The sequence below is a fragment of the Calliphora vicina genome, chromosome 5 (genome assembly GCF_958450345.1).
Source record: "Calliphora vicina chromosome 5, idCalVici1.1, whole genome shotgun sequence".
Taxonomy (NCBI): Eukaryota; Metazoa; Arthropoda; class Insecta; order Diptera; family Calliphoridae; genus Calliphora; species Calliphora vicina.
The window spans coordinates 105,343,379-105,356,712 of record NC_088784.1 but is presented as its reverse complement, the minus strand read 5'-3'; the positions used below and the strand labels follow the sequence as shown (position 1 = coordinate 105,356,712).

The 13,334-nt window shown below is 16.1% G+C and overlaps 1 protein-coding gene across 1 annotated transcript; it reads right to left on the bottom strand.

Annotated features, from left to right (window-relative positions):
• Positions 1 to 8,811: 8,811 nt before the first annotated feature.
• Lint-O (L(3)mbt interactor in ovarian somatic cells) lies at positions 8,812 to 10,361 on the bottom strand. The gene has a single exon (XM_065511402.1). The coding sequence runs from the start codon at positions 10,336 to 10,338 to the stop codon at positions 9,073 to 9,075; it is 1,266 nt and encodes a 421-aa protein (XP_065367474.1). The 5' UTR covers positions 10,339 to 10,361; the 3' UTR covers positions 8,812 to 9,072.
• Between the last annotated feature and the right edge of the window lie 2,973 nt (positions 10,362 to 13,334).

Here is a 13,334-nt window from a genome sequence, read left to right as displayed (position 1 = left end):
ATTGCCTTTTCTTTTAATTCACATCATTACCTGTTGGTTTTGTTTACTCCTCCATGACTACATACAATATCATTTTCAAATTTCAAATATATATATAAACATGACTTTTATTTTCCTAATCATATAAACAATAATATAATAACAACAATGTAATGACAATAATATAATAATATAACAATGATATAATAACAATAATATAATAATAATATAATAATAATATTATAACAATAATATGATAACAAAAAATATATTAACAAACAATTAATAACAAAAGTATATTAACAAAAATATAACCAAAATTATATTAACAACCATATATTATCAAAAATATAAACAAAAGCATATTAACAAAAAATATATTAGCAAAAATCCTAAATATTAATAATTAATTGATAATAATTTTAAAAGCAAATAATAATCAAAAAGAAATAATATTTATAATTTAACGATAATTGTTATAATTTTATTGTTATGTTAACAAAATTATAATCAAACACGTTAATGATGAATTGAAATTAATTATAAAATTTAGTTGTAAGTGATATTAAGATGTAAATATTTGTTTTCTTTTTTTATATTTGTTTTACTATTTCATTATCAAATATAGAATTATTATTTATATTTGTTTTTAATTATATATCTAGAATTTCCTTAGTTTAAGTATTCATTGAACTATATATAAGCTGAGTTTAGCATTAATTTATATATATGTTCAATAAGTTCTTAAACAAGTTTGTAAGTGTTTATTTTATTTCATAAATTTAGCATTTAGAATTGTTTTCTGTAAATTGATTAATTTGATATTATTTTGTTTATTTGTATTTCGTTATTTATTTTGTTATTTATTTATTTATTTATTTATTTATTTATTTATTTATTTATTTATTTATTTATTTATTTATTTATTTATTTATTTATTTATTTATTTATTTATTTATTTATTTATTTATTTATTTATTTATTTATTTATTTATTTATTTATTTATTTATTTATTTATTTATTTATTTATTTATTTATTTATTTATTTATTTATTTATTTATTTATTTATTTATTTATTTATTTATTTATTTATTTATTTATTTATTTATTTATTTATTTATTTATTTATTTATTTATTTATTTATTTATTTATTTATTTATTTATTTATTTATTTATTTATTTATTTATTTATTTATTTATTTATTTATTTATTTATTTATTTATTTATTTATTTATTTATTTATTTATTTATTTATTTATTTATTTATTTATTTATTTATTTATTTATTTATTTATTTATTTATTTATTTATTTATTTATTTATTTATTTATTTATTTATTTATTTATTTATTTATTTATTTATTTATTTATTTATTTATTTATTTATTTATTTATTTATTTATTTATTTATTTATTTATTTATTTATTTATTTATTTATTTATTTATTTATTTATTTATTTATTTATTTATTTATTTATTTATTTATTTATTTATTTATTTATTTATTTATTTATTTATTTATTTATTTATTTATTTATTTATTTATTTATTTATTTATTTATTTATTTATTTATTTATTTATTTATTTATTTATTTATTTATTTATTTATTTATTTATTTATTTATTTATTTATTTATTTATTTATTTATTTATTTATTTATTTATTTATTTATTTATTTATTTATTTATTTATTTATTTATTTATTTATTTATTTATTTATTTATTTATTTATTTATTTATTTATTTATTTATTTATTTATTTATTTATTTATTTATTTATTTATTTATTTATTTATTTATTTATTTATTTATTTATTTATTTATTTATTTATTTATTTATTTATTTATTTATTTATTTATTTATTTATTTATTTATTTATTTATTTATTTATTTATTTATTTATTTATTTATTTATTTATTTATTTATTTATTTATTTATTTATTTATTTATTTATTTATTTATTTATTTATTTATTTATTTATTTATTTATTTATTTATTTATTTATTTATTTATTTATTTATTTATTTATTTATTTATTTATTTATTTATTTATTTATTTATTTATTTATTTATTTATTTATTTATTTATTTATTTATTTATTTATTTATTTATTTATTTATTTATTTATTTATTTATTTATTTATTTATTTATTTATTTATTTATTTATTTATTTATTTATTTATTTATTTATTTATTTATTTATTTATTTATTTATTTATTTATTTATTTATTTATTTATTTATTTATTTATTTATTTATTTATTTATTTATTTATTTATTTATTTATTTATTTATTTATTTATTTATTTATTTATTTATTTATTTATTTATTTATTTATTTATTTATTTATTTATTTATTTATTTATTTATTTATTTATTTATTTATTTATTTATTTATTTATTTATTTATTTATTTATTTATTTATTTATTTATTTATTTATTTATTTATTTATTTATTTATTTATTTATTTATTTATTTATTTATTTATTTATTTATTTATTTATTTATTTATTTATTTATTTATTTATTTATTTATTTATTTATTTATTTATTTATTTATTTATTTATTTATTTATTTATTTATTTATTTATTTATTTATTTATTTATTTATTTATTTATTTATTTATTTATTTATTTATTTATTTATTTATTTATTTATTTATTTATTTATTTATTTATTTATTTATTTATTTATTTATTTATTTATTTATTTATTTATTTATTTATTTATTTATTTATTTATTTATTTATTTATTTATTTATTTATTTATTTATTTATTTATTTATTTATTTATTTATTTATTTATTTATTTATTTATTTATTTATTTATTTATTTATTTATTTATTTATTTATTTATTTATTTATTTATTTATTTATTTATTTATTTATTTATTTATTTATTTATTTATTTATTTATTTATTTATTTATTTATTTATTTATTTATTTATTTATTTATTTATTTATTTATTTATTTATTTATTTATTTATTTATTTATTTATTTATTTATTTATTTATTTATTTATTTATTTATTTATTTATTTATTTATTTATTTATTTATTTATTTATTTATTTATTTATTTATTTATTTATTTATTTATTTATTTATTTATTTATTTATTTATTTATTTATTTATTTATTTATTTATTTATTTATTTATTTATTTATTTATTTATTTATTTATTTATTTATTTATTTATTTATTTATTTATTTATTTATTTATTTATTTATTTATTTATTTATTTATTTATTTATTTATTTATTTATTTATTTATTTATTTATTTATTTATTTATTTATTTATTTATTTATTTATTTATTTATTTATTTATTTATTTATTTATTTATTTATTTATTTATTTATTTATTTATTTATTTATTTATTTATTTATTTATTTATTTATTTATTTATTTATTTATTTATTTATTTATTTATTTATTTATTTATTTATTTATTTATTTATTTATTTATTTATTTATTTATTTATTTATTTATTTATTTATTTATTTATTTATTTATTTATTTATTTATTTATTTATTTATTTATTTATTTATTTATTTATTTATTTATTTATTTATTTATTTATTTATTTATTTATTTATTTATTTATTTATTTATTTATTTATTTATTTATTTATTTATTTATTTATTTATTTATTTATTTATTTATTTATTTATTTATTTATTTATTTATTTATTTATTTATTTATTTATTTATTTATTTATTTATTTATTTATTTATTTATTTATTTATTTATTTATTTATTTATTTATTTATTTATTTATTTATTTATTTATTTATTTATTTATTTATTTATTTATTTATTTATTTATTTATTTATTTATTTATTTATTTATTTATTTATTTATTTATTTATTTATTTATTTATTTATTTATTTATTTATTTATTTATTTATTTATTTATTTATTTATTTATTTATTTATTTATTTATTTATTTATTTATTTATTTATTTATTTATTTATTTATTTATTTATTTATTTATTTATTTATTTATTTATTTATTTATTTATTTATTTATTTATTTATTTATTTATTTATTTATTTATTTATTTATTTATTTATTTATTTATTTATTTATTTATTTATTTATTTATTTATTTATTTATTTATTTATTTATTTATTTATTTATTTATTTATTTATTTATTTATTTATTTATTTATTTATTTATTTATTTATTTATTTATTTATTTATTTATTTATTTATTTATTTATTTATTTATTTATTTATTTATTTATTTATTTATTTATTTATTTATTTATTTATTTATTTATTTATTTATTTATTTATTTATTTATTTATTTATTTATTTATTTATTTATTTATTTATTTATTTATTTATTTATTTATTTATTTATTTATTTATTTATTTATTTATTTATTTATTTATTTATTTATTTATTTATTTATTTATTTATTTATTTATTTATTTATTTATTTATTTATTTATTTATTTATTTATTTATTTATTTATTTATTTATTTATTTATTTATTTATTTATTTATTTATTTATTTATTTATTTATTTATTTATTTATTTATTTATTTATTTATTTATTTATTTATTTATTTATTTATTTATTTATTTATTTATTTATTTATTTATTTATTTATTTATTTATTTATTTATTTATTTATTTATTTATTTATTTATTTATTTATTTATTTATTTATTTATTTATTTATTTATTTATTTATTTATTTATTTATTTATTTATTTATTTATTTATTTATTTATTTATTTATTTATTTATTTATTTATTTATTTATTTATTTATTTATTTATTTATTTATTTATTTATTTATTTATTTATTTATTTATTTATTTATTTATTTATTTATTTATTTATTTATTTATTTATTTATTTATTTATTTATTTATTTATTTATTTATTTATTTATTTATTTATTTATTTATTTATTTATTTATTTATTTATTTATTTATTTATTTATTTATTTATTTATTTATTTATTTATTTATTTATTTATTTATTTATTTATTTATTTATTTATTTATTTATTTATTTATTTATTTATTTATTTATTTATTTATTTATTTATTTATTTATTTATTTATTTATTTATTTATTTATTTATTTATTTATTTATTTATTTATTTATTTATTTATTTATTTATTTATTTATTTATTTATTTATTTATTTATTTATTTATTTATTTATTTATTTATTTATTTATTTATTTATTTATTTATTTATTTATTTATTTATTTATTTATTTATTTATTTATTTATTTATTTATTTATTTATTTATTTATTTATTTATTTATTTATTTATTTATTTATTTATTTATTTATTTATTTATTTATTTATTTATTTATTTATTTATTTATTTATTTATTTATTTATTTATTTATTTATTTATTTATTTATTTATTTATTTATTTATTTATTTATTTATTTATTTATTTATTTATTTATTTATTTATTTATTTATTTATTTATTTATTTATTTATTTATTTATTTATTTATTTATTTATTTATTTATTTATTTATTTATTTATTTATTTATTTATTTATTTATTTATTTATTTATTTATTTATTTATTTATTTATTTATTTATTTATTTATTTATTTATTTATTTATTTATTTATTTATTTATTTATTTATTTATTTATTTATTTATTTATTTATTTATTTATTTATTTATTTATTTATTTATTTATTTATTTATTTATTTATTTATTTATTTATTTATTTATTTATTTATTTATTTATTTATTTATTTATTTATTTATTTATTTATTTATTTATTTATTTATTTATTTATTTATTTATTTATTTATTTATTTATTTATTTATTTATTTATTTATTTATTTATTTATTTATTTATTTATTTATTTATTTATTTATTTATTTATTTATTTATTTATTTATTTATTTATTTATTTATTTATTTATTTATTTATTTATTTATTTATTTATTTATTTATTTATTTATTTATTTATTTATTTATTTATTTATTTATTTATTTATTTATTTATTTATTTATTTATTTATTTATTTATTTCGAAATTAGATAATAAAGGTTTTTATTTGGATTATTATCTTATTTCAAACATAAAACAAAGTTAAACATTATTTGTAAATTATTTTCTAATTAAGATGTTTTCTTAATTCTGTTTACAATTTACAAAAGAAATGTTAAAATATAATGAAAACGAAGTATATATTATTATCATCATAAACATATATGAGAAAATACTTAATATTTTGATGATTATTATTAATTTTGTTTTTAGTTTAATAAGTTATTATATAAATTTTTAAAGTATTTGTACGAAATAGATTAATTATGTATAGTTTAATTGTGGAATTTACGTTACTTTTATTTTATATTATTCTTATTTTTTTTATATGTACATGCATTGATATCTCTGTTTTTGTTTGTTTGTAAAATGTATAACAATTTAGAATCTCTTTTCACAATTCATAAATAAAATGTTTTAGAAAAGAAACTGATCTTAGATTTTTATACAGAGAAAAAGATGTCAATGCATATACATAGATAATTATTTTAATTTAGTACGTATATCATAAATAAGTTATATAATACTAACAATTAGATGACATAGATTTGTATTTTAGTTCTTTTCTTATAAATATTCACAGATATTAACAATGAAACATTAGACCAATAATTTCTTAATTTGAAGGACAAATAGGTTATTTTAGTTTTTCTTTCTTATGCAGGTTAATTCAAGTATGTAATTTGAGTAGTGTCAAGGTCAAATATAGGTAATTCATTTAGTCACAGGTTAGAGACGATATTTTGTAATAAATTTTAATAAGCTAAATATATATATATATATATAATCAGTGGTATATTGGTGTTTTTTAGCTCAATGTCCTATTTGTCTATATTGGCTTACCCAGACCTGACTTATCTTTTACTCAGCGTTCAAGTTCCTCTTACGGTATAGTTTTAGCAGACCCTCTATTGTGACCAGACATTCTTTTAGGTTCGGTGAGTGTCTTCACTGACCAATTATAGCTTAAGTTTTTCCTCAATAGATGGCATTGCCTTCATTTCCTTTTGTTTCTGCCTATTTACTGAAAAACAACGTTCTGAATATAAATACCTTATTTTCTTATTGAAACAATTTCCTCTATATAAAGCCGCAATTATAATTTAATTCTAATCCTGTTCTGTAAGGATTGAATTTAACTACAATTGTGCTTTATAAACTTATAATAAAACACAGAATTTTAACACATTAACTTCTTCATTATCTTGCAATCAATATTTTACATTAAGTAAATTATGTATTCTTTAGATTCTTTAAATATTATATTGAAAGCAGGTTTCTGAAGACAAATTATGTAAAATTCTGTTTTATTATAATCGAAATTTTCCATAACTTTTAACGTTTCTCACACTTTTCTTACCTTGTATGTATTAAAAATCCTATAAAATTTAATGTAGTTTGAACTTCTATTAAATTATTTCAGTTTTACTTCTATTAAATTATTTTTTTATCATTTAATTGTATTTTAACACACTATACCACTATTTACTTCCTTTCCCTTAGGAGTTCTTTTAATGTTTAAACTATAAAGTATTTGTGTGTAGTCATTAAAGCGATCATACGATATTTTCCTATCATGACCACAGAATACGAACGTTACAAGCTACGTATATTTGTTGTTTTACGTTGGTATGTCAAGTTCATGGTAAGGTCATTGTCAGTGGTTTCATTTTTTAGTCTTATACTGTATGTTTATTGTGAATGACTATCATCTTACCACAGGACATATCTGCCCTCTGGTGTCACGGGGCAAACATACATATTTGCTTTTAGAACCATTGGCGAATATCAATGATCAAAACAAAAACAATTAATAAATATCTAAACAGCTTTGGAAAGATTTGTCAGTGTTTTGGTGAAATAAAATTTAGAAAATTAAAATAAAAAAAAGGAAAATACAAATTGTATTTATTTCCAAGTGACCGTCACAATTTATAACGTAGAACTTCTGTATTTATAGCTTATAACTTCTAAATCAAAACTTTTACTTCCACTTTTTTATCAATAAAGGCTTTTATTTTAAGAAAATGTAATATATTTGTTTAAAATTTTAAAAATAAGGAATTATGGCATTTTGTTTTAAAGTATCAACGTAAACAAATATTTAAAACACATTTAGCGGGCTTTGATTGAGAAAAATTAGCCACACTGACAATAAGTAAACATTTTGTTCATAGTTGTATTTTTGTGGAGTGTAATAAATTATAATGTTGCCATATTCTGCGATCTTAATCCCAATATTTAAGGGATTGTAAATATATATTAATCCGATTTTTAATTAAATTTATACATTACATTTTAGAATGACCCAACGTATATTTAATAAGGTTTAGTCGTTAGCATACCTGATTATCAGCTGTTTACACACCAACTGTTAAAATTTGTGTTTATGTTTGATAATATTGGAAAGTGAAAAAATTAAAAAATGTAAAATAATGCAAAATATCGTGTAAAAATTTGACGAAATACTCATTTTTTATATGTATTATAATGCTTTTTTCATAATTTTTTGACAGTTGGGATTTTTAACAAAATGAATAATATGCCTTGGAACCACTTTCTCAATATAAATATTCGAACTTATAGAAAAAATTTATAAATTTTATGGAAAAATAGTATACATATTATTTTTCCTAAAAAAATGTACATACCTACAATTTATCTATTCCCTTAACAATAATCTTATTAATTAGGCGGCTCTGAAATATATTTTAATAAAAACTATATAGGTATATTATTTAATTTTTAATATTTATTTAAAATATTTTTTGAAGAAAAAGAACAATTTTATCAATAACAATCGTTTAACTACATTGTTTAAGAAAAAATTAAATTATATATGTATATTAAATGAAATTTATATTTCCAAAACTAAAAATAAAAAAATTCAATATTTTGTAAGGATAAATATTACATTGAATGAAAAAAATATAAATATGAAAATCTGTTAGTCTACCCAGTAGATTTACCATTTCAAATAAAAAATTTTTTTATTACAAACCACAATTCCAACCTAATGTGGGATCATTTAATTGAGCTTGTATCTTCAAAATAAGACTGTAAATACGTAAAGATGGCCCCAACTTGATGGGCAGTTTCTTAACAACGTCGCTGCGTTTAAGCAGTAACAGAGAACGACCATCAATTTCCTCCTCCTTGAATACGTGAGCTTCTTTGGGAAAGTGTTTGAAAAAATACTCATACACCTGATCGACCGACCATTCTTTCACATCGGGAATATCATCGAAATGTTCGTTTGGCGTATAGGAAAGGGCTGTTGAATCTGATTTCAAAGGCGTATTCAGTGAAGCTGTTTCCACACTAATGGTATCAGTTGATTGATCCGAAGCCTTTGCACGTTTTTCAGGTGGAGGAGTGATTTCATTGGTAAGTGCTTCCTCAATTTTTGAAGCATCTTGTTTATAATGGTCCACGGATGATCTTTTTTGTACTGATGGAGAAGTGGAACTTTGTATCATATCCTCATTATTGGATTTTTCGTCAGGAGAGGTTTTCTCAATTGTCGAGTTATCAGATTTCACGGGAGTAGTTGGGGCAGATGGTTCTCCACCTCCAATAATTTCGCGTATTTTCTTAACTGGTAGCGTGGTACCATTAGTTATTTGATTATATACCTGACACTTGTTACACTTCCAATTTCGTTGATTATCAGTTTTAATAATTTTTGTGGGAAAGCAAACCAGGTGAAATGATTTTGTACATTTTGAACAAGTGATCAGTTCCTCTTCAGGATTATTAAATGTATCATTACATATTCTGCAGGCACAACATTGGTCACATTTGTAGTTACGTTGTACACTTTCGAAATCTTCAAAATCAACCTTTAAACAAAGTTTATGAATTTTGCGCTGACAGTCTTGACAAGTAATTAGGGGATTTTTAATGGCAAACGTTGGACGCTTAGACTCCTTTTTCTTGCAAACAACGCAGGCATCTTTAGTTTCAACTTGGGCGACCGGCGATACAGTAGAAGCCTTTGTGTAGCTAGCACGCCTCTCCAACGTAGAAGAAGTGTTCTGATGCAGAGCTGAAACTGCCCCTACATTCAATGAACGTTGAGCGCGTGGCAGATAATTGTCGGAGGGATCAAATACAGCTTTTGGTTTTTTAATACGTCCTGTTGTGCGAACTATGGGTTCGCTATTTGAACTTTGAGATTGTGTCGAAATATTCTGATTTGATATTTCTTCATTCATGTTGTTGTTAGGTGACAAACGCATACGTGCGACCTTTTTCATAATTTTCAAACAAAGTTGAACACTTTTTTTCTCCTGAAAAAAAATTAGAAATATTGTTGTATCAATAATGCAACTGTACTACTATGCAATTAGCGCGTAAGTTAGATCTGCTTCGGCTACGTAAACAACTGACTGAACACTTACCTTGTTGTGTTTATTTAATGATAGATTTTGCTATACTTCTTTAATACCTTATTTTATTTATACAGAGTAGTTATTTGATTTGTATTTTTCTTTAATTAAAACAATTTGTGTGTGGCAAAGCTATAATTTTTATAAATAACTTAATTTGTGACAACTAAACTATTTTTGCCAAGAGATGCCATACCAAAGCCTGTTTGTTATAAATCTGATAGCATCTGGTGACCCAAAAAAAAACAATGATGCCACATGTATTATTCAATGAAATGTTCATATCGCCGCTACGCTGATAAAGAATTAATAATTAACTATTAATAATTTATAATTATTAATTTTACATAAATATCTATGTAGGTCAAGGTGTAAAAAATAAAATGTAAAATGTCATATAAAAAAAATTAACTTTATTATTTATAGAAGTTTTGTCAATCAAATAGTTTTAAAAACGAGTGAATTTCAAACAAAATTTCAAAAAATATTTTGCAAATCGAACGATTTTTTACAGACAAAACACCAAAATATGTTAATATATTTTAAAAAATAAAACGTTACACGTTACAGATTCGGTTTGCAGACCTTTTAAAAAGACATACATTTTAATTATGTTGAATTTATTTTCTCAAAGCTTAGATCAAAATATTCACTAAAGAGATATGCTTCAATATATTATACATATATCTATTTTTTAAGTTTTATGTTATTATAATAACATGTATTATAATACATAGTAATATAAAAAGCAACATTTAGGCCCTAATTTTGTAAATCACTTCACAAAGTGATATTTATATGGAAATCAAAAACAAAATTTCAAAAATTTTAAAAATTTGTTTTTGTTTTATATACAAATTCTTAACAGAACAAACGCACCAAAATTCAAATGTTGATTTGCCTTTCATAATTCGAACATTCGAACATTTTGTATATAAAACAAAAACAATTTTTTAAAATTTTTGAAATTTTGTTTTTGATTTCCATATAAATATCACTTTGGTGACGTGATTTACAAAATTAGGGCCTTAATGTATATAAAACAGTAAACCAGAATATATTTAATTTTCCACATAATTAAAACAAAAATTGAAATTGGTTAGTTTTTCTCGTAATGGATTATTAGAATGGGAGAAAACTCTGAGTTCTAAAGGCAAATAATTCCAATACCGTACAATTTGCACTATAAAATATCGGTCATATAATCCGAAATTAATCCTAGTGATCAAAATCTGTGCGTTCTAAAAGAACGCGTAAAAATTAAAAACAAAGTATCTCACTTCTAATGAACTTTTCCCGCCTATACAATTTTGTCCAATCTAGAAAAACATATGAAAAAGTGCCCAATAGAACTCAAGACAATGCAATATATAGGCATTAGGGTATTCAATCGATTAACCGATTAATTTTGGTCGGTTAACTGTTCGAATAATTTAAAATTTACGATTTTCAAATAACAAATAAACCGAATAATTTGTATCAATTAAACTAAATTTCTTTTTTTTTGCACTTTATATAGTTTTAAACCCACAAAATTTATTTCTTAATTCGTGAACATTCCTTTCGAGTTTTTTGAACTAAGGAATTTGAAAATTATCTTTTTTCTAGAATGTTCTATGGTGAACTTTGTCCCATTAATATAGGCATCAAAAAAGAATGTCCCAAACGGCATCTAATCAAAAAAATAACCGGCAGAATAAAGTTTAAGCAGAATCCTTGAAGTCTTACTACATAAATGATGTTAGTTGATCAACATATGTACATAACGGAATAACCACCAACAATAAGATCCGTTTTAAAACCATCAGCAATTCCGCAAATAACAACGCAAAGGGTGTGTCTCCACTGATAGTCTAAAACAAATTCTATACGAGTATAAAAATATTAAGGATGTACTTTCAATTTTAATTCAATCAATTTATGCTAGCGTTTTTTTATATTTTGAAAATATGTATGTTGAACTGCAAAATCATTAAGAGAATAGATGTAATGTGTACATATATAATAAATAAATAAAAAATAAATTCCAAATACTTGGATTAGTCAATAGACAATGAATTGTAAATGCAGTAAATTTGTGAATCACTGGTGCCACGACCTGCAAACTTTTGCAACATATAACTTAATGATACATTGGTTGCACAAATTTGCAGCATCACTGCCAACAATTTGCATTAAAAAACGTTTGACGTAAAGCAATAATCGCAAATATGCTTTTTCGAACGGTAAAATTTTAATTTGTTGCAGTGATGCAATCATACTGAATTTACGAACACATCCTAATATATAATTCTACAGTAGAATTAATATACAGTGGTGGTCAAAACATATGCAACCAGCAACAGAATTTTACAAAAGTGGTTTAAACTACTTTAAGATGTAAACAAAAATATTCATTTGCTTATAATATTTTTTAATTTATGCTTTAAAAATAAGAATATGAAATTTAATTCAGAATTTTTTGCATTGAAAAGAAAAAAAATTTAAAAAACTACGTATGGGTTGATATTTCATTGGCCAAAACATATGCAACTAATTGCTTTTAAAACATTTCTGTCTATAAAACTTAATATTTCGTGGCAAATCCTATATTTTCAATGACGGCCTTACATCGGCAAGGCTGTGAAGCTATCAAATTGGCAATAAAATTTGCAGGAATAGCGTTCCAAGCATAACCAATCCTTGAAACATAATATTATTAATAATATTGAATTAGTGCAATTTTCGGTGTCGATTCTTTGATTAACGATTGCGCAAATGTTCTCAATGGGATTTAGATCTGGTAATTGTGGTGGCCATTCCATTACCGAAACTGTTTCTTGTGCTAACCACGATTTAACAACATGTGAAGAGTGCTTGGGGTC

Excerpts from the sequence above, each read along its gene's own strand:
- Lint-O (XM_065511402.1), bottom strand. The coding sequence starts at position 10,338 with ATGAAAAAGGTCGCACGTATGCGTTTGTCACCTAACAACAACATGAAT.